General features: G+C 34.0%; 1 protein-coding gene across 1 annotated transcript; it reads left to right on the forward strand.

Moving 5' to 3' along the window:
• The first annotated feature begins 262 nt into the window (after positions 1–262).
• On the forward strand, positions 263–14,753 carry LOC125057303 (nose resistant to fluoxetine protein 6-like). Its single transcript, XM_047660917.1, has 12 exons — positions 263–402; positions 6,033–6,172; positions 7,452–7,782; positions 8,434–8,548; positions 8,869–8,956; positions 9,622–9,788; positions 10,717–10,902; positions 11,819–11,992; positions 12,649–12,799; positions 12,996–13,182; positions 14,137–14,279; positions 14,571–14,753. Exons 1-12 carry the CDS (start codon positions 336–338, stop codon positions 14,712–14,714), a joined length of 1,893 nt encoding a protein of 630 aa, XP_047516873.1. The 5' UTR covers positions 263–335; the 3' UTR covers positions 14,715–14,753.
• Positions 14,754–15,166: the final 413 nt, after the last annotated feature.

Raw genomic sequence — 15,166 nt, forward strand, 5'->3', positions numbered from 1 at the left:
TTTTCTTCACATATCATAGACGGTGAATATTATATTTGTTTTTAATATTCAGATAGAAAATGGATAGCTAGTGATATATTATGTAGCGTACAACAATATGTGCCTAATCTTTCCCCTATGAGAAAAAAATATCAATAATTTCGATATATTTACTCGTATAATACGTTCACCTTCGCTAAACGGTGTGTACCTGGCACGCTTCATCGGAGTTCATAGGATGCGGCGTTGCGTATAAAATCATAAGGACACAAAATGCTTTGCGTTTAACGAATGGGTTTCCTTTAGAGTAACAGTGACCAGCGGTTCTAGTATACGTGATTTAATCTAGTGACAATATGTTTTTTGTGCTTATTTTGTTTTTGTTATTTGGGCGGAGTGCGTGCGTGATATATAGCTTAAATGGTGAGTTTAACTAGGATTGAAATTTAAAGAATACTACATATAGCATTGCTAAGATGTTGAATGTTTAAAATTGTAGTTTAATTGTCCTTAAGGCTTTATGAGACATTCGAAGCGTCTATGGCTAGAAAAATAAAATAGAATAATATTATAAACATATACATCAGAAAATTTTAGAAAATAATATTTTGTATGAAATTGGTAAGTATTGCATTTTGTGTTGATATGATAACCAAAAAGAGGGATTTGGACATTCTACCTCTAAAATAAGGCAATGCTGTACGGAAACTGTCAGGTATGCGAGAGGAAATCAAGTTAGTTAAGAGTTAACATGTTGAATAATTTAGTAGTTATCTGGAAAGCTTTTCAGGAGAGTTTTGATATTTTAAAATTTGTGGATCTTCATGTGCGACACACTTCCACACACCGCAGTTTGTTTAAATAAAGGCAGCTAAGAATAATGTGTAACTGGAAGACCACTGTCGAAAGTCGCATTTAAGAAGACTTGACGTAGAATTCGTTGTCTCAAAATCAGTATAATGATGTTTAGGAAATGGTTAAAGAAAAATTTGTCGTTTAGAGTTTATGTTTGTTTATGAATCTTAGAGCAAAGCCTAAAAAGTGACCATACTGCCCGAAATCTATTAAATAATAACAAATAAAAACTTTATTCATGACTTAAAAATTAGATAGATAGATTCAAATAGGTTGTGACAAAATTCACCTATCGCTAGTCCCACAAGGCAGTCCCTGTGTTGTGGGTAATTAGATAACAATTCTTACATGATACATGGTATATGTTTTTTGAGAAAAAGTTGTTTTAGTGTTACAACTAATCAAACACAAGTCTTATAAGTATGCATGAATGTGTGAGTGTGTTAATTGGTATAAGCGTGGGCTGTGTCTGTGTTTGTTTTTGTTGTTTTTTTTTTTTTTTTGATTTCTTTGCTAATTAAAATGAATTAGCATGCTATCATAGCACATTATATTTATGAATGCTTTATAAATCATAGTATCACATCATCAGTGATAATAATCTACAATTTTTACAAATTACATAATTATATAATCGGGAATGTTCTTGAATTTATTATTTATCTTGACGTAATATAAAGATTAAGTTTTTGCTAGTTTCAAGTTTAAAAAAGTGAAAAATTAATCTTGAGACAAAAAATATTACCGAAGTAATTTACATAAATTAGTTTTAATATTTATCATACTTATATAGCATAAGACTATATGTATTTTTAACCGGCTTCCAAACCCTTTTATGCGTGTATGGCTACAGCGTGCGAGTCTCATGCCTGAGGTCCTAGGTTCGATCCCCGGCTGTGCACCAATGGACTTTCTTTCTATGTGCGCATTTAACATTTGCTCTAACGGTGAAGGAAAACATCGTGAGGAAACCGACATGTCTTAGACCCAAAAAGTCGACGGCGTGTGTCAGGCTCTGGAGGCTGATCACCTACTTGCCTATTAGATTTAAAAATGATCATGAAACAGATTCAAAAATATGAGGCCAAGACCTAAAGAGGTTGTAGCGCCACTGACTTTTTTTTCGTTTTTTCGTTTCCGCAAAATTCGCCATCATGATCTACCAATAAAAAATAAAAAAACAAATAAAAAAGTTTGTTGTTTAACTCCTAAAATACAAATTTCTTTTAGTTATATATAAGGAAATTATACTGTTCGATTCAACTTTCATAATTTAACAGATATCTTCAATTTATTCAACACATAATTGCGATTAATATACGAGTTTTTCGACAACTTATTAATTACAACTAATTAATCTTACATTTCAGAACCATAATTTCTATAACGACAATATTCAATATTAATTATGATTACTTTATTTTAAAACCCTACTTTATAAATTAATTAAATAACCATTTTAAAAGCAGAAGTTTATACATCTGTGGTGACCGTTGTTTACTACTAGACCAGTCACGTAGTTTTAAAAAAGGTTTGTTGTCATAAAAAAATAGATGGTCATATTCGCACATAGACAACGTGCCAAGGTTACACTTTTGTGACCTTATTCTTAAGGTCGATTTACATCAAACGAACATAGAGCTAGAGCTAGAACAAGAGCATTCTTTCGTAATCTTTTAGTGTAAACAAAAGCTAGATCGAATGTTCTTTGCTCATTCGTGTAGAATTATAAATACAATCGGCACTGCTGCCTGACTTCGTACTCATTGTTTTTTGCCTTTCCCGGCGGTAAGATGCAAGAAGCGAGTCCATCTTTTTTTTTAACTCTTTTCAACATTACATTCCAGTTGTTTTGCGATTTCCCGCCAAGCATCTTGTTTGTAAGTTGTATTTTTATAGTTTTCATACGTCGGATCCCACAGGCATCTGAAATTGCGGTAGGCTTCTATCATTAATAAACATTTTTCTTGAGACCAATCCATAATTTAATCGATAAGATACGTAAACAATCGCTAGAACACAAGAACGCTTTGAAAAGACCGCTCAGTGGCGCGAGCACGTCCGAACACGCTAGAACGCTCTAAGCAACTGTTCGCGCGCTCTTGCGCCGTTTACATCAAGCAAACGAGCATTCTTAGAATATTCTATAGAATCTTTGCGAACGCACTAAGAACAACGAAAGAATGCTCTACGCCTGTTTACACTAGAAGAATTTGATGTAGTGGGGATAGAATGAGCATTCGCTCGTTTGATGTAAATCGACCTTTAGAGGAAAATAAAACAAATTTAATTTATAACGCTTTCTGCAAATCATACAAATTATCTACTTTAAATCTATGCTGAGTGGATGGTCTGGAAGATATCGCTTAAAATAAACCCGTTCCCTTTCTAAATCAATTGTACAAGCTTATGCAACGAAGTATGAAATTTAACACTTATAGTACACACTACAGCAGTGTTTTCCAACGTGTTTTGAGCCATGCCCCATTTTAGCCTTTCTAAATTATTATGCCCGCTATGTAACATACATAATTTTTAATATTAAAAAATGAATTGTTCACTAAAGAAACTTAAATGATAGGTTTAAGGAAGAAATTACTAGGAAGTTGTTAACGAAAGTACGCAGTAAGTAAATTTTCAAAACATAATGAAAAACTGAAATTCAAATTCTAAATAATTTTAATAAATTTTTGAACAGCCCCCTTAACAATAAAACTGCCCCACTGCACTGTAGGGAAACACTGTCCTACCGTAATAATATCGTTTTGTTATCAGATATTTGTACGACTAGTTTTAATATTATATCCGACATGCTTCATTACAATAAAGCATAGCAACTCTTTGTATTGGCCTCAGATTTCTATATCTATTTCATGATCTCTTTCTTATTAATAGGGAGGCAGGTCAACAGCCTTCTGTGCGTCGTCGCATCGCTGCGTCGCTATACCTACGCTTCTTGACTCTGACGCGTGATATGTTTTCCTTCCCCGTACGTGTGTTAGATTACTTAATAAGAAAAATCCATTGGCGTAGCCGAAATTCGAAATTACGACCTCAGGGTCGAGTTCGATGTAACCACAGAGCCAACACTGCTCTCACACAGTTTCAACATAAAAATAAATTCAACGTTTTTTGCTTTTGATGAACCCGTTTATTTATCGATAATAGGTATTTACCTATGTAATTAGACATTACATAATAAGCATTTTCAGGTTTAATTGTACATTATATGTATCTGAGTTTGGGCTGGTGCTCTGTTTAGCTGAAATAAAAATAATACCAAAATTACATTTTTATTACGAAGTCTCCAATTTCATATGTAAAGACCTAATAAAAAATACGAGAGAATGATACCAGAGAATAATATTCTGGTGGTATTCCGTATACCGTAGACCTGCACAAGAAGATATTTTAAGATGCTTATTTATTTCTTTATAAAGGGTTTTTCAACAAGAACTTTGTTTTCTAAAACAAAATAAAACAAAGAATTTAGAGGAAAATGAATAAAATTTTTATTGTCTTACAAAGAGAAAAGTTTGGCAATTATGAATGAAAAATGATATCTGGCAAATGTCCACCACGACCACGCTGACAGATGTTGATTCTTTCATCAAAATTTTTAATCACTTTTTGGCAAAATGGAGGGTCTATTTCGTTAATGACATCACGGATTTTGAGTTTTAAGGCTGCAATCGATTCGATTGGCTCCGTATAGACTCTGTCTTTAACATAGCCCCACAAAAAATAATCCAGTGGTGTTAAATCACACGATCTGGCTGGCCACTTAACAGCTGAATTTCGCGAAATTATGCGCTCGGGAAATTTGGTTTGCAATAAATTGATCGTTTCATTGGCTGTGTGACATGTGGCACCGTCCTGTTGAAACCACATTTCAGTGATATCCATGTCATCAATAATAGGCCAAAATTTAGTGGTTAACATCTCGCGATACCGTGATCCATTGACTGTTACCGCATTTCCAGCCTCATCTTCGAAAAAAAACGGCCCAATCACGCCTCCAGACCACATAGTGCACCACACAGTAACACGTTGAGTATGCAAAGCCTTCTCAATAATTGCTTTAGGATTTTCAGAAGCCCAAATGCGACAATTTTGCTTGTTGACGTACCCTGACAAATGAAAATGGGCTTCGTCTGAAAAAATGATTTTTTCAGAAAAACCAGCAGGTTGTTCCTGAATGAACTGAGCGAATCTGCGGCGATTTGAATGGTCGATCAGCTTTAATTCCTGCACCAGTTGAATCTTGTAAGGCTTCAAAGCCAAATCCTTTCGCAAAATTCGCCATGTTGTGCTTTTGGATAACCCCAATTGTTGAGAACGTCGTGAAATTGACAAATTTTGATCTTCTTCAACACTATGGCTCACGGCGGCGATGTTTTCTGTTGAACGACCCGGTCGAACACGTGTTGGTGTTGGCACATTTTGTACCGAGCCTGTCGACTCAAATTTCGCGACCAAATTCTTAACAGCGGTCTCAGAAGGACGATTATGCTGGCCGAAAATATCACGAATTTTACGAAATGTAACTTTAACAGAACCACCATTTTTATAGTGGATTTGAATTATTTTAATGCGATTTTCGAGCGAAATTGAATTCATTGTAATAATTGCCAAAGCACCTGCTACGAATACCGCCAAAAACTAAATGTCAAAACTATCACGTTCTCGGTGTTGCCACAATTGAAAAACAAACTTCTTGTTGAAATACCCTTTATAAACCTTACCTTCAACTGAAGTCCTTAGTTGTGGGCTACTCTATTGTGAGGAAGTTGCAGGATCTGGTTAGCGCGGTTTCTTAAGTTCTCATGTTATTTTCACACGTGTACCTATATCTTTTCTACAACATATTTTCATAAGTATCTAATTGTCCTGTAAGATATGTGATGGTTGTGAGCAAAAATAAAATAAAATGCCTGGAAATTACAGCGATCTCTAAGAAGGTTAGAATAAACATAATTGTGTATAGGTTTTTGTAATGGTTATTCTTAAAATTCCAGCAGGCTTTCGCTTCGTGATTACACAGTTTTGTAGAGATACCTATAGATAGATCTTAAGAAACTATTGTTACTAACTTACTAATCAATCAATGGACTGTATTTTCCTAAATTATTTTTATTATTATTTGATATCACACAAACTTAGCCAGCGAGTTTCTATTCAGCAAAAACTTTTTTCAGAAACCGATTACTTCAAAATGCCACCGCTGTATGAGATGGAGGATTACAACGTCTGCATGACAGAAGCAGAGGGCACCTACTGTATCGCGGACTTCGATCTATTCTCCAGATCTCGGTCTCCTCTGATGCATTTAATTCAGGTAAAAACTTCATAAATTATATCACAGACATGAAATAGAAATCGTCGCACAATCGCGATTGTATTATCTGTGAAGACACGAAAACTTCATTAAAATTAGATATTTAAATATATAAATACATAAATGTAAGAAAATTATATATTGGGGTACGTACCTACCGTTGCAAAGAGTATACGTTTAAAAAATCGTACTTCATAGAGCGTGATATTGATTGGAAGACATCAAAAACCGACTAGACACCGTGCGAACAGCGTTACAGTCGACTCTCGATAATTTGAAACTCAAGGGACCAGAGATAAATTTCAAATTGGCGAGCAAGATAATACTTTTTCAACTTCAAATTACCGAAGGGACCAATTATCATTGATTTTATTCAATTTATCGAGTATTTTTCAAGGGACCGGATTTTTTTTTTCAAATTATCGAGAGATTCAAATTAACGAGTGTCAAATTATCGAGAGTATATTGAGATATTTTATCAGATTCGAAGTTTATATAACTATTCCGAAAGCTTAGAGACTGATTTGACAGTCACTTCTTACTTCTTCGGTAAGTGATGATTAAATAACACGTCTTTAACATAAACAGACGCAAAACATTTTGACTAGTCTTGAGCTAGTGTTTTTAACTTTAACTTTATTTTAGTTATTTATACACGTCCGCGTTTATGCGTTAATTTTTTTTTTTAAATATGTAGTATTTGTAATCTAGAGACAATATTCTGATCGCGTTTAATTTGAACAATTGTATAATTATGGTGTAGTATAAAATATATCAAGTGTAAAACTCGTTGTAAATCATTATAACTAGTTTAAATGACATGCAGTTAACGGTAAATAGTTATTTACTGCATAGCCAATTTACTTGTATTAAAATAATTATAAATAATGATATTAATACGAATGCTATGTCAAGGTGCCTAGGTCAAAATAAATGTATTTTAATAGTTCTATTATTTTAATATAGAACATATATTTTCTAATATATTATTTCTTTAGTTATGAAAAAATAATATTAAAAGTTCGACTATAACAATTTAAAATGCAAGTTGATAATTTAATCGAAATAAGAACGGGGTTAATGACCCTTTGTACACGCTAACTTAACTTAACTGCGAAGCTAACTTTTTAGCGATTACCATACTACTTCTTAACCACGACAAACGATTCGAATTAAGTTGTTTTTCAATAGCTTTCGAAAAGGTTCTGCTTGGGATTTTGCTTGGTTTTAGAAAAGGCTATCGTGGCTCAAAAAATACTCACCATTCAAAAAATTTCAGCAATATTCAGCGTACACAAAGAAGCATTACAATCACACACAAATACACAGAGGTTTGTGTGTTACAAGGACGTGTAAAGACTATATAGAAAATTTTAATAAGACTATGGCCCTGAACGCGACCCTTGGCCCATGCCTAAACGAAACAATATGGAAAGACTATGGGATTGAAGCCAAATTGTCAAGAATACAGTATTGTAAAAGAAAAGATGATAAGAAAGTAATCGGCTATGGTACTTTCGCTATTATTGGCGTTTACGGTCTAGTGTTGTTATTGAATATGATTGGCACGTTCTACGAAACAATTTTATCTAAAGATGAAAACAGAACAGGTAAATGCTAATGATAAACCTATACATATAATAAATCAGTAGAAATGGTATGTTTGATAAATTTAACAGTAGGATCGCGTGTCTTATGTCCATTACGCCCTCCATAAGAGGCTGTTGAAGTTGATTGATGATGGTAACGTCAATATGTAAGTTGTCTTAGAATATTTTAATCTATACACTTTCTTTAGATTTATTATCTGTAAACGAAAATTGTTGTGACCTATATAAACAGTGATAGCCGGTTTACGAGTAAAATGGGGATTGGGGAGTTACAGGGGCCTTAGTCTAGATGAAAACGTTTCGACACGAACTGTCATTTCCATACAAATTTAGTTATCGATTTTCTACATACACTACTGCCCTGCGATTCTGTAACTCACTTTTCGAACTCACACAGCGGTTTCGCATCGGCGGTCGCTCTGAAATTAGTCGTGAAGCAGTCATTTCGCCGATGCGAAAACCGCTGTGTGAGTTACAGAATCGCAGGGCTGTTAAGGCACTTTGACTGAGGCCCCAGAGTAGCTAATTACGAATAATATTACCAAATAACAATAACAATAGTTTTTCATACAAATTTAGTTCTGGAACAAATGAAAATCGTTTTAGTAAAAGCTTATTTAAGCCATTGAACATTCAAGCCATACATTTCAGGTAACAAATATTTACTGGCGTTCTCCTTAAAAAGAAATTGGAAAAGATTGGTTGCGCCCAGCGGAAAAGGTTCAGATGAAAGACTGAACAAGCTAAAAGCACTCAATGGTTTAAGGTAATAAGAATAATTCATCAGTTGCTTTGATTATTGTAATAGTTTAGACAAGTAGCTGATCAGACTTCTGTGTTACCTTCGCAATATGAGCACGTGACAGCGGACTGGGAACTAAAACTCCTTAAGCTATTATTATTTTACATTTATATAGAAAAACCATAGAACAACAACAAATATAAACAATTAAACCAATACTATAAAATTTTAACATTTAGTGAAAACTTTGCCTATAAAGTCATTGAAAACGTACCCTTAAGATTAGAGAGCTATGCAGTATGCACTTATAGCAGTGATTCAAAAAGATATCTATTGTTTTTCAGATCTATGACGATGGTGTGCGTTATTTTCTCACATACCGCTCTCACTTTGGCGTTTACGTATATTGAAAATCCTCTTTACTTTGAAAAGGTAATTTTTTTATCATAAGGCAAAATATTTCCGGATCTCCCGTTGTGAATTGTATATAAATTCTGATAAAAAATACATGTATCTATTTCAAAAGTACCATCACTTATCAACTGAAAATGTTAATGTTTACCTGCCTCTATATACACGGGGCCATAGCTTGAACAATGTGAGCTATTTGTTTGCTTGATTACCGATAATCAAAATTTTAGTTAGTTATAAAAGGCGTTGCTAGTCCATTATCAAAGGCCAGCTCTGCGATTCTGTAACTCACTTTTTGAACTCACACAGCGGTTATCGCATCGGCGGTCGCTCTCAAATCAGTCGTGAAGCAGTCATTTTATGATTTGGCATTCTGATAAACAAAACTACAAGCTCCCACCTTTTCAGAATGCCAAATCATAAAATGACTGACGCAGGGCAGGGGGCCACTAGAAGTAGGTACAGAGGATGGGAGCATAAAGCAAGCAAAACTTCATCGTTAAATGGCATGTATTATTTATTGTACAGCCAAGTACAATAAATAATTCATAACCATCTAATTAATATTAAAATAAATTTTGACAAATGAATTATAATATAAAATATTTGCTACATTCTCAAAAGGTCGACGCCCTTAATTTCAAATTGACACAGCGAAATTTTAAAATAAAGTTGTTCCATTTCAGGCCTATGACGATCCATTTAAGCAGATCCTATTCAATGGTACATTGGTGACAATGACCTTCTTTGTTATGTCTGCTTTTCTACTCGTGTACAATTTCTTAATCCACGCCGAGAGCCATGAGATTACATGGGTCGATTTTCCCAAAGGAGTTTTATTACGATGGATCAGGTATATAAAGATGAATTATATGTTTCTTTGTCTATGCATAACCAAGCATACATTTAAAAAAGCCTTTTTTACTTATTACTTATTTTACATATAAGAAAGTATATGATGAAAGCCAAAGATTCTAAGTGACAGGCGTGATATACTTACGGCGCGCGGCGCTCGAACTAGTATAGAAATGGTTACCGCGCAAATTATTGTCTTTCCAATACAATATTGTATTGCCTGTCGCAGAGTATTATTGACTAAACATCTGAAGTTCTCTTTTGTGTCATAAAATATTTTAGGCTCGGCTATAATAGGCTAGTACGAAATTCATGAAGCATTAAACGAAATGCCTTTGGTTTTTTTACTTATTAATTGAATGAAAAAAAATCACAGATTCTAAATTCATAAATGGTATTTTTGTTTTTAATCATTGACGAGAAAAGAAGGCAACGTTCTATAATTCGATTGTGGTTGAAGGGCTATGCGAAATTATTAATAGAATAGAAGGAATAAATAAGAGAGATCAACATCATTAAAAAAACCGAGATTTTTTTTGTTATATATATGTAGACTTGCGCCTGCTAATAGGTTTTCGCAAACTTGCTATTTTTCATTTTATATAATTTTACAGGCGTATTTTTTTTTTAATAATATTATAAAAATAATTTAATAATCAATCATTTAATTCTTTAGTAGTGTACATTTTACAAGCTTTAACTTTTTGGCTATAACATTTAATTTAAATGACTATTTTGAAGTTATCCAAATAGAAAACATTAAAATTAATTGTTGTCAAATTCCGCAAAACTTATAGAAAAAGTTCATATATGTAAAAAAAAGCTGTTAAACGAAAGAACGTTATTTCCATTACGGTTTAAGGCTAGTGCATTTTTCTAGATCTAATTATTTCTTCATAAGTATACCGTTGCATCAAAAATTTCAGATTGACACCTACATACGCTCTTCTCATCGGCACTATTGGTTGTATCGTACCGTATTTCGGAGACGGCCCCTTATGGCAGCTTACTGTGACCAGTGAATCCGACGCCTGTCGCAATAAGTGGTGGACAAACATACTTTACATAAACAATTACATGTATAGCGACAGCAATTGTATGCCGCAATCTTGGTGAGTTATTCAGCTTTCACGAGGAAAGGAATATTCCGGTCCCAGAATTTTGTATACTAACAATAAAAGCCTTTTATTTCTATTATCTATGTAACAGTGTCATTCCTTAGTTTCTGAGTGGCTTTGAGGCAAAGGCGTCGTCGAAATCATTATCGTCAGAGGGAGGAATCATCGATATTTAAGTCCGCACTGTGCCACTTTCTGCCATGTGTCTCTCGCTGCTTTCTTGATCTGGTCTATCCTGGTCTGATTTGTGTTTCTCTTTTCCTGTAATTGTACCTCGGACACCAATTTAATACTTTGTAGTTCCACTTTTCTGTTGCTCTTACCATGTGGAATCATTTATGCTAGCACGAGTAGTTATTCTTTTTAATACTGTATTCTTTATTTCATCTTATCTTCTCTTCATTATCGTGCATCCTTCCATCAATCTTTCACACACCTGTAGTAATCTATGCTGCGCTTTAGTGTGCGTTTGAGAGGTAATACAGTATTGTATAGCTTCCCTTTAATTGTTCGTAAATGGTTTATTTCGTTTCGTTTCGTTTTTAAGCGCCCGAAATCACTTGCACGCTTTTGCTATTCTTGTGTCAATTTCTTCTATTGTTGTATCGATCATAGATCAGTCACAGAATAACTGACCATATTCTGACCATATTAGACCTGATTTATATTATCTCGTCATACAATCTAAGATAAGCCTGCTTTCACTATGTAGTCCTGTGAGCTTCCTCTCCAATAGATTGCGTGTTGAGACAAATACAATATGGTCGTCTGTTTATTATTAATCCGCATTTTTGCCGACTTTCTGGATACTTCACAACTGCCGAAAGCAATTAATAAAGATTATACCTTATACTTATGTATAAAATTATGGATAATATTTGTATGTTTTAATGCAATCTTACATATCTAGGTATCTAGCCGCCGACACGCAGCTATTCTGTTTTAGTCTTCTCGTGCTGGTAATAGCTCGGACACCCCGCTCTCGTAAGATAGCAATATGGCTGATGTTCCTCATGTCTATGGTCATCACAGCAACGATCACATACTACCAGAAACTAGATGCTACTGTCATTCAGACGCCTGAGTAAGTTTATTAAATACAGACGCAAAACCGTAATATTGTTAATGGAATTATAATCCGTCCAACATACTTCTGACAATTTCAAGCATAATTTTAATCGTCAACCTATGTAATTGTGACATAGTATATGGGAAGCGCAATTCATCCCCTACTTGATGCAAAGTAGGTACAATTATGCCTAGCCACCGATTATCACATATGGGATATATGATATACATATCCCGACGGGATGGTATACATATTTTGGCATATAGTAACAAGTGGATTTGAGACATAATTCATAACATACTATGTCATAGCTCTTTATTCGATCGGTTACGGATGCTTTTGATCTGTATTTTTTATCTTTTGCATGCACTGGTACTATGTAACTCAAAAAACGGATCCCGACGTTTATCTATGAGCTTTGGATGTATATCAATATACGTAACGCTGATATCATTAGCGCTGATCGCGCGGTACAAAAACACAAAATTGTAGTAGGGATCGGAATCGCCATCAGTATTGTTTTCAAAATACCGATGCTGTTCTACCGAGTTCTTTCCATTGATTCTACGTTGCCGAATATCTCACCTCAGTAGGAATTCCATTAGGTTATACATCCAAATGTCCGTAAATGGTCTATATAATATGTTTGTAATAAAGGTTTTATTTTACAGATCATATCGTAACCTCTACAGCACGAACCCGACATTCAAAGCTGTATACGTACCAGGTCACACAAACTTGTCCTCATATGTAATAGGTTTCATCGCTGCCTTACTCACTTATAAATGGCATAACGAGAAAAAAGATTTCTCCAAATACAGGGTAATTACTAAATGCTTTTGTTATTTACTCTTGAACGTTTAATTTTTTGAATAAATATTATTTTGTATATTAAAAAAAATTATATTTATTAGATAGTGCCGGTAGATGATAATACCGGCGACTGGAGAGAGCTGGTGCTTTCCTCGCTCAACGAATAAGTATCGCATTACAGCGAGGAAATGCTTTATTTTTTCAGAGCTATCTCTGGGCTTACTGGCTTGTATTCCCGGCTGGTGTTCTTATCATTCTATCCGGTGGATTCTTCTACATTGACGGTCTGGAGCCCTCGCAAGTGTTCAAAACTATATACGCCACTTTCTACAAAATCGTCTTCCAAATCCTGGTCACTATCATCATGGTCGGATGTTTCTTTAAATATGACAGTAAGTACTGCATAAGTTAAACATAACTCATCAAAACTTATATTATGTTAACTGCCTGATGCTAAACCAAAACCTGTAATAAGCTCAAGGCCATTCAGAAAATTACCTATTACGCGTTAGAGGAGGAATTTTGTAGAATGAACGACGGAGGAAAAAAACATACAAAAAGTATGACATTATTCCTGCATTAGCATTATCGACCTCAAAGTTGTGGACATACCTCCACATTACACTGGAGTCATATATAGTCATAGATGATTTGACAAAAGAGAGGCTAAATGTGCGCTGGACATCAAACGGCCTTAAAGATTGATTTGTGATATTACATGTCTTAATTAATTTTAAAAACCTAATCTTATCAACAAATTATAAGTTATATTCATTTTCTTAAAATTCCTTGCGAAAGTGAATTTTATTGGTATAGTATTTATTCGTAGTTTTAGTTTTCTATTAAATTATTTAATTAAATCTACCCGCGGAACAAAAACTATACAGAAATTAAGTATAATTAATTTATTGATTTTCTTACACAATTTTATATAGGGAGTTTAGTTTTGATTGATATTTTTATAAGGTCCTGTTTTTGCATGCTTTACTTTATCGCGAATTGTGCCTTTAAATGTGGATCTCAATTGCGTCGGAAGATGACAAATTGATATTTTTTTTTACTGCTTCACAAATAATCACAAATAAAAGCGTCAATAACTCCAATGTTTCGTAAAAGGACACGCTTGTGGCCTTTTGCATTAATATCTATCTATGTATATCTATAGCGAAGATCTATCAAGTATTTGTGACTAAGCTCTAGCCTCTGTCTTCAACTTTATTGTCCATTCAACGGGAACAAGGAAATGCCTAACTTGCGTGGTCTATTGCTAATCGCATTTTCTGAAAAATCTTTAAAATATTTCATTGGCCAGTCTCCATAGGTTTTACTGATGGTTGAATTTTCAGATGTGTACCGTGTTATTTGTGAATGGCGTGGATTTACATGGATGGGAAGGATTTCATATGCCGCCTTTCTTGTACACACCTTGTTCCAGCGATGTCTACTGGGAATACAGATGAAGCCTATGTACGTCTCCGACTTTTATGTGGTATGTAATAAAGCTAGATTACTGTTTATTTTACTATCAGTGAACCACCTGCGCCAATGCAAGTTTTCTTTCAATGGCGTCTTTAACAGTCTGAAGATTCACAAAAGGCTTTATCAATTGGTTGATAATGAGACGAATAGTGTGGTGAGAATGTAAAACGGAAATCGAAGGAAGAGATTTTTAAAAATCCCAATTTAGCATCGTTATTCATATTAGATGTCATTCCATCTAAACTTTAGAACAAAGAAAGATTTACGATTGCTAAGACTCATGTTATTGTTTTAATTTTAGTCGGTGTTGCTACATTCATCAATTTTCACATCGTATCTACTTGGAGTGTCACTTTACCTATTCGTCGAGTCTCCAGTAGCGGGACTTGTCAAGGCCGTACTAACTCCAACTAGACGTAAGACTGAACAGGAGAATAATAAGTAATTTATTAATGTATTTATTTATATTATATGTTTAATAGATTGTTGCATTTTTTTTATCGGTAATTATCCTGTTATGCTTTTCATCCTTTGTTCCGGAGCTGAAGAATTTTAGTACAGTCTTTCAATATTTTAACAATCATTGAATTATATACAGAAAATCAAATATGTACACGCTTTTTAAACCTTATCCTGTGCATGAAAATATAAATACTACTATAAACCAAATATCAAACAAAATACTTTCTTAGTGATGTTTTTAAGATTATTTGGAGTATCTCCCCTAAAAATTTAAGTGCTATTTAACCTTTTTACTTTATTAGTAGTACCTACGCCCATGGACACTCACGCTACCAGATTCGCAAGTGTGAGTAAAATGGCTCTTGGCTTTGGATCTTTATTTTTAAATACTCCATATGAAGGATTCAGCTATTTATTTTCGTTTACTGTCTTTAA

Source organism: Pieris napi, chromosome 16 (genome assembly GCF_905475465.1).
Source record: "Pieris napi chromosome 16, ilPieNapi1.2, whole genome shotgun sequence".
NCBI lineage: Eukaryota > Metazoa > Arthropoda > Insecta > Lepidoptera > Pieridae > Pieris > Pieris napi.

What these genes read in the sequence shown, in the direction of transcription:
- LOC125057303 (XM_047660917.1), top strand. Translation starts at nt 336, where the DNA reads ATGTTTTTTGTGCTTATTTTGTTTTTGTTATTTGGGCGGAGTGCGTGC. An exon ending in GTTTTATTACGATGGATCAG is followed by an intron (nt 9,789 to 10,716) that starts GTATATAAAGAT and finishes CAAAAATTTCAG; the next exon opens with ATTGACACCTACATACGCTC. An exon ending in ACGTCTCCGACTTTTATGTG is followed by an intron (nt 14,280 to 14,570) that starts GTATGTAATAAA and finishes TTTTAATTTTAG; the next exon opens with TCGGTGTTGCTACATTCATC.